The 20,810-nt window shown below is 37.0% G+C and overlaps 1 protein-coding gene across 1 annotated transcript in view; it reads right to left on the bottom strand.

Moving 5' to 3' along the window:
* Positions 1–17,345, bottom strand: part of DCAF5 (DDB1 and CUL4 associated factor 5) — a 35,637-nt gene extending 18,292 nt beyond the window's left edge. The window contains exons 1-5 of the mRNA XM_058161896.1: positions 17,089–17,345; positions 5,801–5,944; positions 4,043–4,079; positions 2,843–2,982; positions 2,025–2,154 (exon numbers count right to left, since the gene is read on the bottom strand). Of these exons, the coding sequence (XP_058017879.1) occupies positions 2,025–2,154; positions 2,843–2,982; positions 4,043–4,079; positions 5,801–5,944; positions 17,089–17,302 (665 nt within the window). The 5' untranslated portion in view covers positions 17,303–17,345. The remainder of the gene's footprint in view (positions 1–2,024; positions 2,155–2,842; positions 2,983–4,042; positions 4,080–5,800; positions 5,945–17,088) is intronic.
* Positions 17,346–20,810: the final 3,465 nt, after the last annotated feature.

Genomic DNA, 20,810 nt, shown 5'->3' on the forward strand with positions numbered 1-20,810 from the left:
CCAGAAGAGACTTGGATTAGGAGGTAGATCCCCAGTCAGATTTCACATGGGAGAACTGGTGATTTATAAAAATCCCATGGCCAGTTCTAAACCTTCACTGGAAAGGATGTAGACAATCTACTTCCTCCAGCTCGCTTCACAGTTCTACCCACAGTTTCAATAACTTTCTCTAAGACAGGGGTGTTAAACTTGCGATGACACATCATCATGTGACGTATTGTAACTTTCCCCACCTTTGTTAAAATGGGGTCAGCATGGCCAGTGCGTGATGCATCCGGCCCACAGGCCGCGAGTTTGACACTCCTGCTCTAAGACATTGGGCAATAGTTGTCAAAAATAGGTCTAGGAAGACCCTCTTTCAAAACTGTTAGCATCAATACCTCCAAGAGAGATGTGTTAACTACTTCCCAAATATAGGAGAATTAAGGATTAAAGAGCCAAGAATGGGCATGATTTGAGTTCACATACTATTTGGGACAGCTTGGAGAGCACTTTATCCATTTCTTCAGAATCTGCAGGCCAAAAAAGAATCCCAGATAACATGGCAAGACATTGCCTCATTCACCACAACAGACTTTGCCCAGAAGATACAATTTTACACTATAGTACTTACAACAGTGAATGTAAATACAAGCTGCCCAATACTGACCTGCAGCAAAAACATGCACAAATATGCTACTAAATTGTATGGTTCCACACAATTAACCACTTACAATTACAGATATTTTAAGTGACTTTAATGCATTTTAAAGTCTAGTTGAGATGTGGGGACATATAAGATAGATAGACAAACAAGAATATAATTGTGTGTAGTGTTATCATCTGGATTTCTAGAACTGAGTGAACAATTACTCGGCATTCTTTCAATACTATTATGGCCAATAATATCTTGACAGTTTACGAATATAAGTGGAGAAGGAGGAAATGAGTCCATGTGTTTTTAGTTAAAACTAATAATTTTGGCCATTCTCAATTGACATAATAGAGAAGAGGCATTCAGAGGCCCAATTTAACTGCAACCATATATATATGCTTGAAGCAAGACATAACAACAATTTTATTTGACACACATATCCAATAGCATTGCAAATCCAGAATAAGATAAGAAAGAAGGTATCTAAAGTTACAGTCACTATCATCATCCCACTTTTACTATATGGCAAGGCAAAGGAGGTACCAGAAAGAAAGGAATGCGGTTATACATGCACACATATGCTAAGACACTGTCTTCAATGCACTGCACAAACCATTTTAATGATACAAATGCAAGGCAATTTGAAGAGATATGATTTATTCATGCTCCTCTGCATTGTGAAACACTTGTTTTAAATAACATGTTTCACCAATATGAAATGACAGAATGCCTAGTGATACCTTCTTTATTTGTAGCATTCAAAACTAAGGTAGGATGTACTTCTAGCAGGCTCCAAGTATTGTAGGCAATTCTGCTAGATAATCTGTAGGTCCTTCTGTTCTGATATCAAACGAATTGAAAAATATATGAAATGCACGTTAAGTCAATTTAGCTTCATGGGAAGTAATAATTGGAGCAGGAACAACCAATCATATAACAGCACTTTTATACACAATGTAAATATGATAATATTTATATTATAAATAATATAATATAATATAAAATATAATAATATAAAATAATATAAATGATCTGTTGTATCCATATTGGTAGAAGTTAGAAGTGCATTAAAAAGGAATTAAATAATCAAGTAATATAATCCATTCTTGAAACCCAATATAGATTGAGCAGATAGTTCCCCATCTAAAAGCCAGGTATTTTTACTTCAAACTGAAAAGTTTGTTTAAATAATCTGGATAAAGCGTTCCAATTTATCAGTACTGAAAGAATGCTCACTACAACACTTTTCTATATATTATATGATATATAGAGAAACTTTTACCAAGGAAATTTTAAGGATAAATCAAATTCTTATCAGATTATAAATTCCACTTTGATTTCTCTTTCCAATTTCATTAAACAATGCCTAAGAAAGCATGTTATTCTTTACCTTTGAGGTTTTCGAATATCCCAAAGCCCAACACCTTCTTTTGAGTTGGCAGTGGCCAGTAATCTAGGCTCCACTGGATTGAACATCACACTATGAAAGGCAGAAGGATAATTTGCCAAGCAAAAGGGCTCTGTTAAAAAAAAATACAGTTTTAAAGGTGGTACATTTTCAATATTTGCCAATAAGACTTAGAATTAATTTCAAGTTGTCCTGGCAGAGGTAGGACTCATATCAGAGTTTAAATTATCTTCCCATAACTCCCACAAAAATGATAAAACAGTAATCTCTACAGAAATACACGTTGTCTCTTCATTAATGCCTACCAACAAACACAAGTAGGCTCAGTCTTAATCTTGAAAGTGACCAATAGCAAGAAATAATTTAGATTTGACTCTTCTGCATTTTGACTCTTCCAACATGTTCTGAATGGCATGCCTACCCCACCCCATTCCAACCTAATTTATTTTCAGTCTTTTCTGAAGCAAACCATAAATTATATTGGAAAGAATTGCTTTACTTTCTCTCACTTCTTCATATTGCAAAATTGGAGTAAATAAAAGTATCCTAAATAATTGTCCTAAAATCATTTTGTTCATTTCAAAGGAGAAAACATTATATAGCATTTTTTTTTCAGTTTTGCCTAAATTTTCCTTTGTTTGGAAAATTTAGAAAGATCATAGAAAGAGATGCCATGTCTCGTCTCCCCTGGTATTTTCGTTGGCCCTCCCCCAGATACAGTCTATCCACATATTTGTTCAGTGTCATCTGTCGCCAATGAAGTAAAGCAATGCCCAAAATCATGCAGATGTAATTCTCACCTCCCTGAGAAGACTCTCTGATATCCCAAATGAGAACTCGACCATCATCAGATGAGCTTGCAAAAACATTATCATCAACTGGACTCACGGACAGTCCATAGACTGCATCTTCATGGGCAAACACATCCAGAGTTTCACCACTGAAATATACACCAGCATCATCAGCTTCTTATCTTTTATAGTGACAACCTGCTAGAAAATTTATTTCCAGACATTTATAGTCCATTATCCCATACATATCCTTAGAAGCAAGGGTATATAGAAACCACATCTACGAATATGTTAATACAATGCAATTCTACATAAACTGCAACTATCATATTTGGACTGAAAAATTCTAAATCACTAGTAGAATTTTCTGTATCTGTTGCTGCCATACAGCCAATTTTCTATATCTGTTGCTGCCATCAAATGGCTTTCCAGGTTTTTGCAAGACAGATATGGTAGCCTTAATAGGCTACCCAGAATAGTGGTGGTGTGGGGTTTTTTTTGTCTTTTAATGACCCTGTAATCCCTTGCATAGGGATGGAGTCCGGGCAACTGAATGGAGCTGAGTGTTTACTGGATGGATGCCCTTCCTGTCGCCAATGCAGAGTTCCCAGCAGATAATTTCACATTGTGCCCAGAGAGAGAAATATCTGCCGCTACCTAGGATCGAACTTACAGCCTCCTGATTGTGAGGCAAGACATCCAACTACAGGCCACTGCACCACCTAAATAGGCTACCTATTCAGTAGGAGTTTCTCATTAGAAAGTATGCAATGGAATAAGCATCTTGATCTTAATGCAAAGTAGACAGGAAGACAGATAAGCTTCTGTCTTCCCCATTATCCCTTATATCACTCATCTTTAAATTCAGAGAAGTTTCAAACTGCTTGCACAGTTGCCCTATTAGCAGAGAGTAGCATATATGCTTGAAGCACATGGATTAGCATGCTTGTAAGGGTGGCCTTGAGAATGTTACATTAACAATGCAATTCTATATGCCACTTCTTAAAAGTTAATCTTACTGAAGATGGGGGTTATTTCTGAATAGATTATTGCAGTGAAAACTATGGAATAAATGGAATAATCATGTAAATCTTTTAGATCATCAGATATGAATAAAACAACTTAGGCCCAATGATATTTCAGTGTTTCTCCTTCTCCCCATCATTACTCTGGTAAAGAGTATTTAGACATTAGAAAAAATGCATTTACCTTTGGACATCATGAAGCAAAACCTGTTCATCATTACCTATAAACAGAGACAGAATTTGTCATTTAGTAACATGAATATAAACAAGAAGGATAGTAGTCCTGCAGTTTCATTTGGAAAAAGAAAAATGGTGGGGGAACACAAGAAAGTAATTAGCTTTTTACTTTTATTGTGGATCAAATATTTATGACAATGACTCCTACTTATTGGGTTGCTTTTGAAGTCCAAAGCAATAGTTTGCTCCACGGTTTGCTGTGGAGCAGCAGTAAAATAAGTTGTCTCTGGAGATTCTCAATCATCCTGGTCATGGTTGTCAGAGAGGTGGTCTTCAAAAGGCAACTTCTTACAGAGAAAGTCCAGTTGCCTTTTGAAAAGCACCTTTGGGATCGTAAGATAAGTTGTGTGCTACAAGTCCATTCTATTTTTAAAGGCACTAGGGTAGTTAAGTATGGAGAAGTTGTACAGAAAAAAGCCTACCACCCTGTTTGCTTTAGAAACATTAATTATCACAATGTACATCACAAGAATATATAGGATTTGGAATCCTTTTGGCTACTGAATATCTGTATCTCTCAATTAACTCACTCAAGGAGGGCAAACCTTTGCCAATTGGGAAGCGATTTGAATGGCTTTGTATAGATAAGTACGACAGGAATCAGTAACTGCAGTGGGTAGAATGACATTTCAAAATGTGTGGAGCATGATACAACTTGAGTGGAGTTTTGAGAAATTTATGGTCTTTTGTCTTTAAACGATGCCAACCCTATTTTAGCTTTACATTACAGTTTCCATAGTGTTTGTCCCCTCAAAATGGTGTGAAACTAGACTTCTGTGCATCACTGAAGTAATGTTCAAGTTCGGGGATCCTTCTGGAGCAACAGTAATAGTGCAGAACACAAAATGCTTTTCCATCTGATCAGAAAAAAGTACAGGTAGTCCTCGACATGCAACTACAATTAAGAATTTCTGCCACAGAAATTACCTTTCTTGCCACAATTGTTAAACACATCATTGCAGTTGTTAAGTTAGTAAGATGGTTATTAAGTGGATCTAGCTTCTTCACTGACTTTGCTTGTCACAAGAGATGATCACTTGACCCGGGACACTGCAACCATCATAAATATGAGCCAATTGCCAAGTGTCCGAATTTTGATCACATGACTATTGGGATGTTGCAATGATTGTGTGAAAAATGGTCATAAGTCACTTTTTTCAGTGCTGTTGTAACTTCAAACAGTCACTAAAGAAATGGTTGTAAGTAGAGGACTACCTCTATTTTCTTCCTACTATACCCTAAAGATAGCTCAGGTTAGGAAGAGGATAATATTGCTTATTTTTAAAAATATTTTGGTACATCATTTTTTGGGGCATATCAAGATTACAGAGCAGTCAGGGGACAAAAAACAAGGGCATTATACAAGTTTCTTTATTAAAATAGGGGGCCATCCTGCAAGGTACTCTGCCATCATATGCTATATCCAATGCATGCTACATTGCAGCTGCCAATAGCAGTGAATGGGGAAAAATCATTGTCAATGATAATGTGCTCAGAAGGTGGTTGGTTGGTTGATCTGTCTCCAGTAATAGGAAATTTCTTTTCAATTGTGCAGCCTCAATAATGTTGCAAAAAAAAAAAAGTTTGGAGATATATATTGGAACTACTTAAAAATTCTGTTCAGATTGAAGCAGGATGTAAATTGAAACCAATCAACAAATCAATGAAAGTATTCTTGCTTTGCTTTAAAAACTTTATTCTTTACCTCCGGAAAAGATTCTGGTGTTTCCACTATTAAAAGCCAGGCAGAAGATATTAGAGTGATGTTCTCCTTTCAGTTGAACAGGCTTGACCCTGGAGTGGATTGCTTGTTCCATATGCCAGAGCAGAACTCGACGGTCATCTCCACCTACACGGTACAGAGCACAATATTCAAGAAAAGCACTACAAGCATCTACACTCCTTGTGATATCAAATCCTGAATATTTTAAGCCTGCATTGCCGGATCATATGAAGAACCACTACAAGTTAGGATGAATTACTCCATTGTTGCTCGTTCTTTTTTTCTAAACAGAGGCTATTATATAATAATGAATTGAGATGGGGAAAAAGGCGAAAACTCTAACAGCTATATAAATATAACCAGACAAGCTTTTGTTTTGGGCATTTGCATTCATTCTCCTATATACTTTGGATAATTCTTTTATTGAGAACTCTAGACTGTAAAACACTGACCAAAAGTCTTGCTTCTTTGAATGAAAGTATTTTATATTATAGACCTCTTCTTGATAAAGACACTTTTTGAAATACAGAAGATTAAATACAAATACCCAATACAACAGTGGAATAATATGTATTATGCTTGAATCCAGGATTTTGGCTTAGGGTGACAAAACTTAAAGGACACCAATGTTATCTTCCTTCCAAAAACAAAGTCTATTTTACAAATCCAGGAAGGAGGTGGCATCATCTGCAGGAGGTGGCGCCATCAGTCAAGGTATCTTACAGGTGCCATATACCTCTCCAAAGACATTTAGAAAACTAGATTCAAATCTCAAGTCAACATGTATTTAATATATTCATTGCATGTAAAAGCTACCTTTCCTTCAAGATACTTAAAATGACACGTATAGCGTTCCCTTTTTACATTTATCTTCCAGATAATGCCATGACATACTTAGGCTGAAAACATGACTTGCCTAAGGATATCAGTGAGAATTTCAATGTAGAATTGAGATTTGATTTAGGATATTTACAGTTCTAGTCCAATACTGTGGTATTGGCTAACATATTTCTAATAAATCTACTATTCATGCCATGTTTAAGTAAGGGGTTTAACACAATTTATCCCTGCAATGAATTTTCATGGCTGCTGTATCTTTTCCAACATTCTTTCAGAATCACAGGAAGAGCATTAAAAATAATTCAAATTTACCTGAATTCAAAATCTTAACATGAGAGAACAAACTTGAATATTAAGACCTATACATTTTTGACTTTTTACAAATTTCTTGCCAAAATTGTAAGTCATATAATCAATCTAAGTTTATAGGTATGATGGTAGCTCCTACATCCAACATTGTCATATGAAAAAAAAAGTGTTCACTAGAAAAAAGCATCATAAATCTTTTGACTATTTTTAAGTTACAATATAGTTTTTCCAACAAATTAACATATATTTGCTCAACATGAGCCTTTAGTGTGGTAGCAAATTTTATAAAACAGGAGAAATGTGTATATTTAGATATGCAACATAATGAATAGCTGAAATAATTAAACAGTTGAATTTGGATATGTCCTAGAATTGAAATATAAATTAAATGAATGTTTTATTGTGCTGTTTAAGATTTGCCTAACAAGGATCTAACCATTTATTGCTGCCAACAACATGTTTAGACATTCCTCTTAACTGAAAAAATCTCACTAAATACAGATTGAGGTGTCTATCTGGGAGATTACCAGAACAAAAATTACTGAGATCATCCTTTTTCATAAAGGATCATAAACTCTGGTCCAACAGCTACATCATCTTATTTAATAACTCTGATGGTAGGAGAATGGACATTACCATAGCAATGACATCTGCCCAGAGCAGGCCATGTGTCATTGCAACAAAGGTCATTTCACTGTCAAAACCAAGTCAGGTAACTGCCTAGAATGGAACATGATAATCTCTATCCTTCAAGAGTACATGAAAGCTAATAGAACTAAAAAACAAAGAAAACCTCCACATTCAGAAGTGCTTTTATTTATATCTCAATTTCTAATAATCAGAATTATATTTTATTATGCCTGGCTGCTAAAAGGGGCTGGAATAGCTCAGGCTGTAAGGAGCCTGTTATTAGAACACAATAGCCTGCAATTACTGCAGGTTCAAGCCCGGCCCAAGGTTGACTCAGCCTTCCATCCTTTATAAGGTAGGTAAAATGAGGACCCAGATTGTTGGGGGGGCAATAAGTTGACTTTGTAAATATACAAATAGAATGAGACTATTGCCTTATACACTGTAAGCCGCCCTGAGTCTTCGGAGAAGGGCGGGATATAAATGTAAATAAAAATAAAATTTAAAAATAAAATAAAAATAAAAGTGGACAGACTTATCCAACAGCGTGTGCCTCTCTTCAACAGTGAAGGGACATGGGACAGAAAACATTCTGCAGCCAAGAAGTTTCCATAAACATTTGCACTACTCAGGTGACCCTGAGGACACAGGTAAACCTCCAAGTGGCCTTAACAACTCTCTAAAAGAATGCATCTTTGGGATAGGGGTTGAATTTCTAAATTCTATTTAATCCAGCATTAAAAGATTATTCAGAGATACATTAATGAGTCTTGGGTGTATAAATTATGCCCTCTCCCAAAGTGGCTATGAGAAACAGATTATAAGTTTTAATTTACATTTTACACTAACCATCATTATGCCACATACTGAAACTGTAACTGTAATTAGTATGAACAATGTCTTTTTAAACCAAGAAATATCATTTCTGTAAAACATAGTTAAAACTTATACTTTATCTGGTTTCAGATGTAGCAAGTCACCAGATTTGAACACTTAAAGAATGTTTCCTGTCTTTTTTTCATAGCCTGTTTCAGCGTAGAGAAAGTGAGGCAAAATATGGAGAAGGATCCTGACTGTTGCAGTAATCCATAGTATAGTGTGCAAATTATCTGGTTCCTAGCAAGAGAGACAATAGATAGGTTTAATTACTACTGGAAGGCATTCCAGTATTGTAATACTCATCAGAGATACTGAAATTACACCAATGACAAGTAGCCCCAAAATAGATTTTTTAAAGATTTTGAATCCCAGGCATACTTAAATGAAAGCATGTGGTTTTTAAAAGACCCTAAGCTGTGTAGAGATTTAAAAGCTAGAACCAGAATTTTGAATTGGACCTACATGTATAAGAAGTCAATGGAGCCAACATAAAATCAAATTTACATGCATCCAGCCAATACATGCAATATTTCAATTTTTATGCATTTATCCAAATTCCACCTCAGCATCTCTGTTTCTGCAACTCCAAATTTGTTATGAGTGCCTTTTCTGGACAGGTATAAAGCACAATATTATTGCGGTAGAGCTGCCTGATAGTGCTGCAAAAAATGAAGCGGCAAAGATCATAAGCACCTCTTCAATATTTTACATCGCATTTGGACAATACTATTTCTCCATTTTACGTCAGACATAATTGTTCTTGGTTTATTTTGAATTGCCTTCTATTTTATCTTTGTCCATCTTCTATTAATAGTTTAAGAATCTGGCATCCATTAATACTGACTTCTCAATCATACTAGAAGCCCTGGAACTGCAGTAAATTATCTAGAGCAAACAGTATGTACTGTACTAAATAGATATCATGCTCTCCCTCAATTGAGTGATCTCATTTTGTTCATAATTATGAGTGACAGACATTTAACTTGAGTTAAAGCAAGTTAACTATCAAATCCCAAAGACTTCTGTTTACAGTGCATAAGCTCTGGCCTATTTCAGAACTCTGAATATTTACAGTAGTTCTATAGTGCTTTTCATTAAAATATCAAAGTGGTTCAAAGGAAAAAAGTACCATATAATTATTACAATAAAAAGTAAAAAATTTTTTTTAAAACCCTAAAACCAACAATGAACAAATGCCAGAAATTATGGAAGCTGATTAAATAGACAACAAGTCCTGGTCAGAGAGGTAGATTTTAAGTTTTGAGAAAAAGACTCTACACTGGGGATGCACATAATTTTAATTAGAAGTTTGTTTCAATGATAGATGCCACTACAGAAACTTCTTTTTTGAGTATGTCTGTGAGTAAACAGATAATTCTGCAAATAGCTTGGTCCCAGACTGATTAGGTCTTATAAAACAAACACCGCCATCCTCAAAAAGGTTTACAAGCTGATTGGCAGACAAGGTGGAGGTTTCTACATAGTACTGTAAGATTGTACCCAGTGAGACACTTTATTGAGTAACTTTGTCACAACATTTAATGCTAGCCACTTTGTGGAGGAGGGATACATAGGCCTTCTAGGTGGTTGCTGGCTTTTCTCTCCTAGCCATAACCATCATTTTCATCATGAATGAAAATCCCCAATTACTACGGTATTTCCAGATAAAATATGTGTTATAGCTACTCCTTCTTCTGTCTAACCAATGGGGAATCCCTAAATGCAAGAAATAACTTAATGTTCAGCAGAGTTATATTCACCATAGGAGTAGGTGAATATAAATTCAAGAATGAGATGGAGAGCAAGTATCATTGTGATACTTGCTCTCCATCTCATTCTTGAATTTATATTCACCTACTCCTATGGTGAATATAACTCTGCTGAACATTAAGTAAGCTGAGGTGACCATGCAGTTTGGTTTTGAAATCAAAACCTCTGCAACCACTATCTGAATTAGCACACCAGTTTTCTTTTTGTCAAGTAAAATTATCAATTTAGCTTCCAAAAATATCTTTTAAAAAAAAAAGAATGTGAAAGAGAGTAACTGTATATGATAAATCAACCTCCTCTTCTCTGTGACAGCCCCTCAAGCATTGGTGCATAGCTATCATGTCTAATCCTTTATTTTTTTTTGTTAGACATATCTAGTATCCTTAGCAGTTCATCATACTGTTTAGCTTCCAGACCCCGTATCATCTTTGCTGCTCTTCTCTGGTATTCTGTTCTAGCTATGTGCCCCTCTTTCCATTTTTTTATACTTGTTATTCTTGTTCATCAGTTTGTTAGGGAGCTCTTTGTGCAGCCATGCTGGTCTTATCTGTTTTCTTTTGTTTTTCTTTCTCTATGGTATTGTTTTTATTTCAGCCTTTAGTATTTTGTTTTTCAGAGTTCCCCATGCATCCTGAACTGTTTCTCCTTCTGGGATTTCCATCCATGGAACCCTTCCTAATTTCTTTTAAGTTTGTTAAAATAAGCTCTCTTAAAATCTAAAACATTGGCCTGACTTTGTTCAGTTGTCTGTGCCTGCATTATGCTGAATTCTACTATGACATGGTTACTCTCCCAATGTTTTTTTTGTAAAAAGGGAAAATAAAAGAGGTATAATCTATAATTTTAAAACTCACATTAACTCAAATGTATTTTTATATGGACCTCATCTATTTCTGTGTTCTGATTTTGCCCATTGTTAAGAGTCCTTTCCCTAGCAATGCTGTCCTCCAGATATGCACACTCCCAGAATTTCCCAGCTACATGACCATTACTGAGAAAACTGAAAGTTGTCCACACATTTTAAGGCTTTCCATGTTCGGGAAGGCTGTTCTCTCCACACTACTCAAATACCAAGTTTAGCCTTTGGCCTGAAAAAGCAAGTACCACTGACATCAGCAAGTTTACAAACAACAGATAAAACAAACCTTTAGAACTGATTCTAGAGTCACTGATGTAACATTTAGCTTTATTTACTTTTGTATATTCATATTATATCATATCATTATTATTGCATTTTCTTATATATCTTGTAAATTTCCTAATGTTCAACTGGATTGAGGCGGAGTATAAATTTCCTAAATAGGTAAACATTGATTCACATTTGAAATGACAATTTACAAAAGGAAGATGAGTTGTTTTCTTCTTATCCCAGATTCCGAGTCTGAGTTCCTTGGAAGAAACAATACATTTAACAATACAGATTCCAACAATGGTTAGAGCAAAGTCAAATGAGGGAGAGAGATGGAACAAATGAGGAGGCAAAGTTATTGAATGTTAATATTTGGCCAAAAATAGAGAAAATTTTTGGTTTGAGAAGGGTCTTAAAACAATCAGAACGGTATATAGGAGAAATAGAACACCTATGCAAAGACAGTTTGGAAGAAATGGAAAGTCTCTTGGAGGGTTATCACAAAGCTTTCATCTGACAGTATTGTAGGGAGATAAAAACTGAAGAACAAAGATCATCCACAGAGTTATTATCTGAAAAAAGGATTAAGAGAGGGAGAAGCTTATGCAAAGTCATAAATATTTTAAAGTTTAAGAAAATATTTGTGCTACTTGGAGAATTCATATAGGACTTTACAAGGATTATCACAAATGTGAGGTTGGAATTTGTTTAATACTCATATAATATAGACATACAACTTATGGCATAGTAGTACAAGTAGTAGTACAAGAACGAAAATGTTATTGTGTCAGGCTGCTTCTTCTGCCCAGTAGTTATCATTTACTGTTTTTTATACTCTCATATCACCAGATTCCAGGTGTACAAAACTATAAAAGCAACACGTACAGTAAAATATCATACATCCCCCAACACCATAAAATCTGCTCCAGATATTTAAAAACAAAAAAGAAACAGCTGCAGCCAAGTCATCATTAAGCTTTGAAAGCTTAATTGTTAAAGCCTTATAAAAGGGAGTCAGATACATCTTGGAGATAAAGTTGGGGCTATCACAAATAAAGCTGACTTTTTGATCTATGCCCCCCATTCTTCAGAAGCAGGCTTTACTAAATGACTTGACAGAATGAATAATTTCAATATTCAAATTCATATTCAGGAAATTGTAATCCTGTGCATATCAATTCCAAATAAAATACTCCTGAAGTTAGTCACACTTTTGGATGATATCCAAATACATAGGCCTCTTTCACTAGCGATCCGATATGTTTATTTGTTCCTGAAGTATTCATAAAAAGTTTTCTGATTCCTTATTTGGAAAGAAATAAGCCATTGAACTTCTCAAGGTAATCAGCAAAGTTTTAGACAAGTGGACCAGAGGTGGGTTTCAGCAGGTTCTGACCAGTTCTGGAGAACCGTTGAGGAAATTTTGAGTAGTTCAGAGAACCGGTAGTAAAAGTTCTGCCTGGCCCTGGCCCCATCTATTCTCTGCCTCCCGAGTCCCAGCTGATTGGGAATAAATGGGGATTTTGCAGTAACCTTCCCCTGGAGTGGGGAAGGAATGGAGATTTTACAGTATCCTTCCCCAGCTACGCCCACAAAGCTATGCCATGCCCATCAAGCCACACCCACAAAACTGGTACTAAAAAAGTTTGAAACCTATCACTGAAGTAGACATAACTTTTTAAAATCCTTTATAGCTCTTTTCTTGCAGCATGGCAACTAAAGTGTAAAGATGTAAAATGCACATAGTAATATAAATAAAATATTACTATTACTAGTAATATAACATATATTACTATTACTAGTAATATAACATATATTACTATTACTAGTAATATAACATATATTACTAGTAATAGTAATATACTATTACTAATAAAACTAACAGTAATATATAGTAATATATGCTATATTATTTTATGCATTCTACATCTTTATACTTTCTGCAAAAAAAGAGCTATAAAGGATTTTTAAAGTTACATCAACTTGTCTTAAACCATGATATGGTAGAGAATGTAAAATGCATGTAAAGTGTAAAGATGTAAAATGCATACAGTAATAGAAATAAAATATTATTACTGGTGTTGCTAGTAATATAACATATTACTGGCAATAGTAATATACTATTACTAATAATACTAATAGTAAAATATGTTATATTACTATATGCATTTTACATCTTTACACTTTACATGCAATTTACAGTCCCTATCATATTTAAAAGCTCTTTGTTAATCAATGAAAAAGACATGATTCTATTATCTTCTATTAATTACAGGCAGCTTTTGCAGTACTGTAGTTTATCTTGGTCAAATCATTACTTTCTCTTCTCACTCTCCATTAAGTAATCCATCCTTTTCTAGTTTGCAAATTCCTTTAGATGAAAATAATTACTTAAATGTGAGTCCATTGTATTAGTTTACTGCAGTAAAATAATCAGCAAATAATATAGAAAATAAACAATAATTTGGAATTATTGGTTTATCAGTAGTTTAACTTGTGATTAAAAATTTCTTCCTTCAAAGGACAAAAAATTCTAATAGGCTGATCATACTGTAGTTTATCTACTGTAGGACAGGTATTTTTGTGCTGATCATTTTCCTTATTGTTTTTTTAAAGAAACTGCAGACATATTTACTTATATTTGCATCATAGTCTTTAAGTCATTTCATTGTTCTTGCATGTTAATGATATATGGAATATGTTCAGATCTAATAAAGCAGGATACATACTGAAAAATCTTTGTTTCAAAACATTTATTTGATTCAAAATCTCTGCCACTTCATATAAGCTCTTCGCTTTCTTCACTATACTGCCTAATCTGTGACTATATGTAAATATACTTAAATGTAATGAAAGTCAGATCAACATAATATTAACCATTTAAAACCATTTAAAGCGCTATTAAATAAAACAGTATCTGATTATTGCTAACAGCATATTTGGCAACATATACACTTAAGAGTCAGCTTCAATTGGAGTTTTCAATTTATAAGCTTTGTAAAATGAGTGTTTTTGCACTTCAATTACCATCTGGAGATAAGTGGTTAAAATGTAGCTTTTCCAACAGGCCTTGAGATGAACATTTACCCTTTGTTTCTTATCTGATCCCCAGTAGGCTTTTAAATGTTTTTAAATGTTCATTGTTTTATGAAAATTGTTCTTTATATTTTTAAAATGCTTTTTGTGGATGAACGGCCTAGACATGATAAAAAAGTGGCATATAAAAATACTGGAAATAAATACTGGGATAAGAGAAATACTATTTGATATTAAGCAAAATGATCTGTCACACAACTGCCAATAAGGAAGTTTTTTTTTATTACTATGGAAGGCAGTGTGGTATAATGGTTAGAATTGGTTTGACTAATTGGCTAAGCATGAACAGAGAAGATGGCCTCAGGCAAGTCACTTGTGTAGTTGTTTTCAGGCTAAAATAGAAAACATAATACTTTATATACTTAAGGTGTTATAGAAGTGACAATGTAGTATCACTAGTACAATAGTATTTTATTATCAATACTAATCAATATTGTAGTATTGTGGTATAATAAAATTGCTTTGTTTTAAAGATTGGGCTCATTCAAGGACTAGGTTATAATGTGGGAGATGTGACTGTTGATCTCTTTCCTTATTCTCTTGAAATGAACCCAAAGCTCTCCTTAGCTTCAGATTTCTAAACTTTTTTTTCTCTTAGACAGAGATGCTGTGGGACATGTTCTTAAGTTGGGAAAATATTACCAGTGATTAGATATCCAGTCAGGCCTATAAAAAGGGTTTATATATGCCTTAGTAGAAGACTCAAATCCGAAGACCTAAACTACTAACAGTCTAGACTCTAGAAACCCAAGTAATGGTGCTTATTCCTTATAAACTGTGTTGGGGGTTGATAATGTGCTCTCATAACCGTGGCTGAAGAGAAAGGAAAATACAAGGGACGCGCCTGACTTCCTCCTTGTCAAAATACTCCCCGGGGCTGCGTAGAAGATGCACCCGGCTAGTGGGAAGTCAAGGCGGGCGGAGGGAGATGCCACCTTCTGTCGCGTCCACGCTCTGGACGGAATAGGCCATCGATTCCCCGGCCTGTCGCTATGAGGAGCTCAAGGAGAGCAAGGCCTGCGGTTCCCACTCAAGCCCCGGCCTGGAGTTTGCATTTCCCCTCGGAGAGGAGGGCGGGGGGGGAACTCCGCCTAAAGCGGCAGCGGGGTGGAGGAGCTGGCAAGAAGGGAGCGCTGCCCTCGGATTCCTTCTCCGGTGAAAGGCGCGGAAGGAAGCGGCGAAGCCCGAAGGGGCTCCTCCCTCCTTCTTGCCCACCACCCCGTCGCCGCAGCTCACGTCAACTCCGAGGCTCCCCGACACCTGACAGCAACCTCCCCCCCACCCGCCTCGTTCACTCGGCTCCACTCCCGCCAGCTCGCTTTCCCCTCCAGCTGCAATTAAAACGGGGCAGTAAAATAAGCATAGGTTGCCCCCCCCTCACACCCCCTTCCGGGGAGGGGGGGGGAAGAGAGAGAGAAACTAGCAAATTACAACGACTCTTAAGTCTTCTCGCAATAGGGGCTTCCTTCGTCTCCATCCCGTTTTCAAAAACCACCCCCGCCCCCCTAAGCGGAGTAAAAGGGGGAAAAATCATCTGAAACCCCATTTCAAATCCGGACCCAACCCCCAATCTCGGACTCCATTTACGACGCCTTGCGTCTCAGTTACGGACTTCATCGGTTGTCACTGGGAATTTCTACGCCTCTTTTATCCATTTTGTTCCCAGTTACTCCGACACCTCCAGCAAGAGAACGAAACATCCTGTTATTAATTAATACACAAGACACCCAGAGCAAAAAACAAAACTCCTAAACCTTCCGGAGGAGCCACTGCGTCCGGATGGGGAAGCCTAACTTCCCCCCCACCCTCTCCCTCCTGCAAGCCGGAGCGCAATAAACAGGATTGGGAACAGGGGATAGGACCATCCCCCTCCCCCCCCAAACTGTCAACCATTTTAGATCTATATTTGGGAAACCTTAGGGTGTGTTTGGGGAGGGGAGAGGAGGGGAAGAGAGAGAAACTAGCAAATTACAACGACTCTTAAGTCTTCTCGCAATAGGGGCTTCCTTCGTCTCCATCCCGTTTTCAAAAACCACCCCCGCCCCCCTAAGCGGAGTAAAAGGGGGAAAAATCATCTGAAACCCCCATTCCAAATCCGGACCCAACCCCCCCCAATCTCGGACTCCATTTACGACGCCTTGCGTCTCAGTTACGGACTTCATCGGTTGTCACTGGGAATTTCTACGCCTCTTTTATCCATTTTGTTCCCAGTTACTCCGACACCTCCAGCAAGAGAACGAAACATCCTGTTATTAATTAATACACAAGACACCCAGAGCAAAAAACAAAACTCCTAAACCTTCCGGAGGAGCCACTGCGTCCGGATGGGGAAGCCTAACTTCCCCCCCACCCTCTCCCTCCTGCAAGCCGGAGCGCAATAAACAGGATTGGGAACAGGGGATAGGACCATCCCCCTCCCCCCCCAAACTGTCAACCATTTTAGATCTATATTTGGGAAACCTTAGGGTGTGTTTGGGGAGGGGGGAGAGGGAGGGCAACTGTTTCCCCAGGCGGGCTCGGCGATGCGGGGCGAGGGGAGCGGAGAAGAAGAAATTTGGGGGGCGGAGGGGGTGGGAAGGATGGGAAAGGGGGGGAAGAAGAGGAGGGCTTGCATTACCTGAGACCAGCCATTGGCCTCCATTGTTGGAGAATTCAATGGCATTGACACAACCGAAGTGGCCCAGCAGATCCTTCTTGTAGAGGTTTCTACAGCCTCGCAGGCGCCTCCGCTGAAAGTCCTGGGTGAGCAGAGGGTCTCCCTGCAAGCCCCTCTGGGACAAGAAGCCCACGACTGACCTCATGTTGCCCCCTAGGCCAGCTCGCCGTCTCATGGTGCTGGTGCTGGTGCTGGTCCCCCACTTGCCCCCCTCGCTCGCTCGCTCGCTCGCTCCCTCCCTCCGCTTTCTCCCCGCCCTCCCTTGTTATGGTTATGATGATTTTCTTTAGCCGGCCATAGCAGGGGAGAGGTATTAGACACTCCGTTGCTTCCTGATCCACTTTAAACTCCTCCCCTGCCTTACAGCAGCGGCGGCGGCGGCGGCAACAGCAGCTGATTCACAGCTGCAGCCTTTTCCTTGATGCGATTCTTCTGCCGGCTGCTTCCTTGGACTGAACGTTGCTAAAGGGGCCAGTGGTTTTGGAGGATGTGCTCTTGACTAAGTGGTTCCATCATCACTCTCATCATCATCACCACCACCACCATCACCACTCCTTCCCTGTAAAATCCAAGATCGGCGGAAGTATATTTGGCTTTCGCTAGAGACCAAACAGACGTTGAATCCACCATCACTTTTATGTTACGGAGTTGCAACAGCGAAAAGCCAGTAGATCTCGCTCGGGCGGGACGAGAACGGGTAGATACGATAAAGAGCGGCGAGCCGCCGGATGCCGTTCGCCTACTCTACAATCTCCATTAAAGTAATTTATGAAGTTGAGCAGGCGTAATAAGACATAACCACTTTCAGGAGCTTCGGTGGAGTTTTCATCAAAATTCTTTCTAGGACAATAAAACTTCTTGACCGGAAGATGAGATTTCCGAATTGGTTTTTTTAAATCTTTCTCTGGCAACTATTACTGTTTAAATATTCCTCATGGTATCATGGAAACCTAATCATTTTGGTCAACAGAAGGCTATTTTTTCCTGAAATGTTAACATTTCTAAAAAAAAAAAAAACATTTTAGGAAATTCCATACCAATCAAATATTTTGAAAAGGGATTCTGGGGAAGAGATATTCTGTACATGAGAAATGATGAAAATAATATTTGCATAAGACAATCTTAGTGGAACTTACATAAAATGTACATAACACTGCCTCATCAATATTCCACTTCATGGAATATATGTCTTTAGTTTGTCTTTAAAGGAAATTTATACCAAATAACTGTAAAAACTGCTTTTTAAAGCTTCCCAATAGGTGAGTTTATAATAGTAAAATTTATGGGTTTTCATGTTGGTTCACTGGGGTGTATTAATAACAACTGATAAGGTGATCCTGTGTGGATGCCATTATCTAATATGAAATAGGAATGGGAACCTACAGATGGCACCTGATTCTCTTGCATCACCACAACCTGAAAGTATGTGGATGAGCCCATCTGTCTTACTAGCCACTGGCAAACAGCCGTTCATATAGGACCAGTGCAATGTTCCTAGAACCCACCAATGGCATCAGATATATTCAGATAACACAGCAGCTCTTTGAAAGATGTTCCTCAGCAGAAATGTACAAGCTTAACACACCTGACACCTAAACCTCAATTTTATCCAAGAGAAAAAAAACACAGAATGTGATCTAGCAAGGGATATACTGTGATAGACCATTTGCAGTGTTTAATCTTTCATACAACATGTTACATGGGTTATTTTTTACTTTGACAGATTTTTTTGGGGGGGGCAGAGTTGTGCAACCTCAGCTTGATATTATGATTCACTGTATTATGTGAATTCAGACTATGACTTACTTCAGCAACCAAGTGAAGTTATTATATGCATCCAGCCTTTGTATAGCATTAATGATCACTATATGAACATTAATTAAAATATTTCCAATATTTTCACTAAATTGACCCGTGATGCTTTGTTGGGCTTCACAAGTCTCATTACAAAGGCAGCAATAAAAGAGAGCCTCTCTTCTCTTCCTCAAATATCAGTGGGATATGCCATTTATTAACTTAGAAAACAAGCAATGTGAGGCTCTTCAAATGCTTGAAAAGGCACAATCAATACTGAACTGAATCAAGAAGACATTGAAGTAAGCTCTTTCAATGTGGAAATTATAAGCCTGGTTTCCAGCTCCAATCAAGCAATCTTAAATGTCAAAATATGTTTCTTTTAGAATGTTTTTAGTCTGTTATTTAAATACAAAAAAACCCCACCAAAACAAAAATATAAAAACATAAGTTATGAAATAAAAAAAGAACCAAACAAAAAGAAAAAGAAAAATGGTAAAAACATAGTTAGGGACTACTTACTTGGAAGTTATACTGTTACCTTCACATTGGACCCTGGCTGATGATAGTAATAGATCTGTTTGCCAACATTACTATATAACTCTTAAAAAACATTAGTGATCTAAGTTTGCCTGTTGTGCAATATATGATAAATGAGAAAGTCGTTCTTGCTTGAATTTGGAGAATGCATTTTTTATTTGCAAGATTAGTCTACAGTCCTACTTAGCTGTTCTTACTATTGTTTTTTGAGATCAGCCTAGATTAGCTAGATTCTTCCATACAAAATAAAACTTTGTAGAAGACAATAAACTAATACCTGAGGAATCAAACAAACAGCATGTCTTTCTGGAACTCCCTTTCCAGGAAGTATATTTTGAGTGCTTTTGAATAGAAAAAAAGAATAGTAATATGTTAATGGAATGAATAAACTAATACTGGTAAACTCCACACTGCCCAGACTACCCTGAAGTTTCAATATCCCAAAGGTACTTTTTTCAAGAGGCAACTGAACTTTCTTTGTTTTTACTTGAAGATGTTTTGCTTCTCATCCAAAGAAGCTTCTGAAGGACTGAAGAAACTTCTTGGATGAGAAGCGAAACATCTTCAAGGAAAAACAAGTTGCCTCTTAAAAAAAGCACTTTGGGGACAACCACTCCTGGATCACTGAAAATCTCCATAGATATAGTCTTCAATAGGTCTGTTGCCTTAAAATCTTTTTTAAATGAGTCTTACAGTTAACCCAGATTCCACTGCCAAAAATTCAATGACAAACCACCAACATTTAGTCACTTAATGAGGTTTTTTTTAATAAAGAAAATAATAAACATGTTAACTCTTCAATAGAGCATGTTACTTAAAAAGGTTCTCCTACAGCCAAAAATAAAAACCCAGTACCAACCCCTGTGCTGTTATAACAATATCATCTCACATCATCAGTGATCCTCAAAGACTATTTTTAAAAAATGTGTCTGCCAACTTGAAGTAATATTGCCTATTTTTGGAAAGCCAGAAAGAGGTTAGTGACTTACAGAGCCATTCTCCATTTGGCTACACCAGACACATTCCATAATTTGCCTAAATTATAGTTTATTGAATTAATCCAGTTATGTATGTTCAGACAAGTCACAATTATGTTCAGTTGGCCAAAAACAAACCATACCAAAATATTAAAATATGCGTACACATTAATATATCATATAATTAATTTGCCAACTGTATTATAGCCTAGTTTATTATGCAAACATGACAGTTCTTAAGTTAGGAAACTAGGTTCTGAACTACGTAAAAAGCACTTTTGAGTTTTAGATCTAAAGTGTTACCAATGTGCAAAATGCAGAATTGACATCAAAGCTATTATAGCTTGGGATTTTATTAATTTATATAATTGT

The sequence above is a fragment of the Ahaetulla prasina genome, chromosome 1 (assembly GCF_028640845.1).
Source record: "Ahaetulla prasina isolate Xishuangbanna chromosome 1, ASM2864084v1, whole genome shotgun sequence".
Lineage (NCBI taxonomy): Eukaryota > Metazoa > Chordata > Lepidosauria > Squamata > Colubridae > Ahaetulla > Ahaetulla prasina.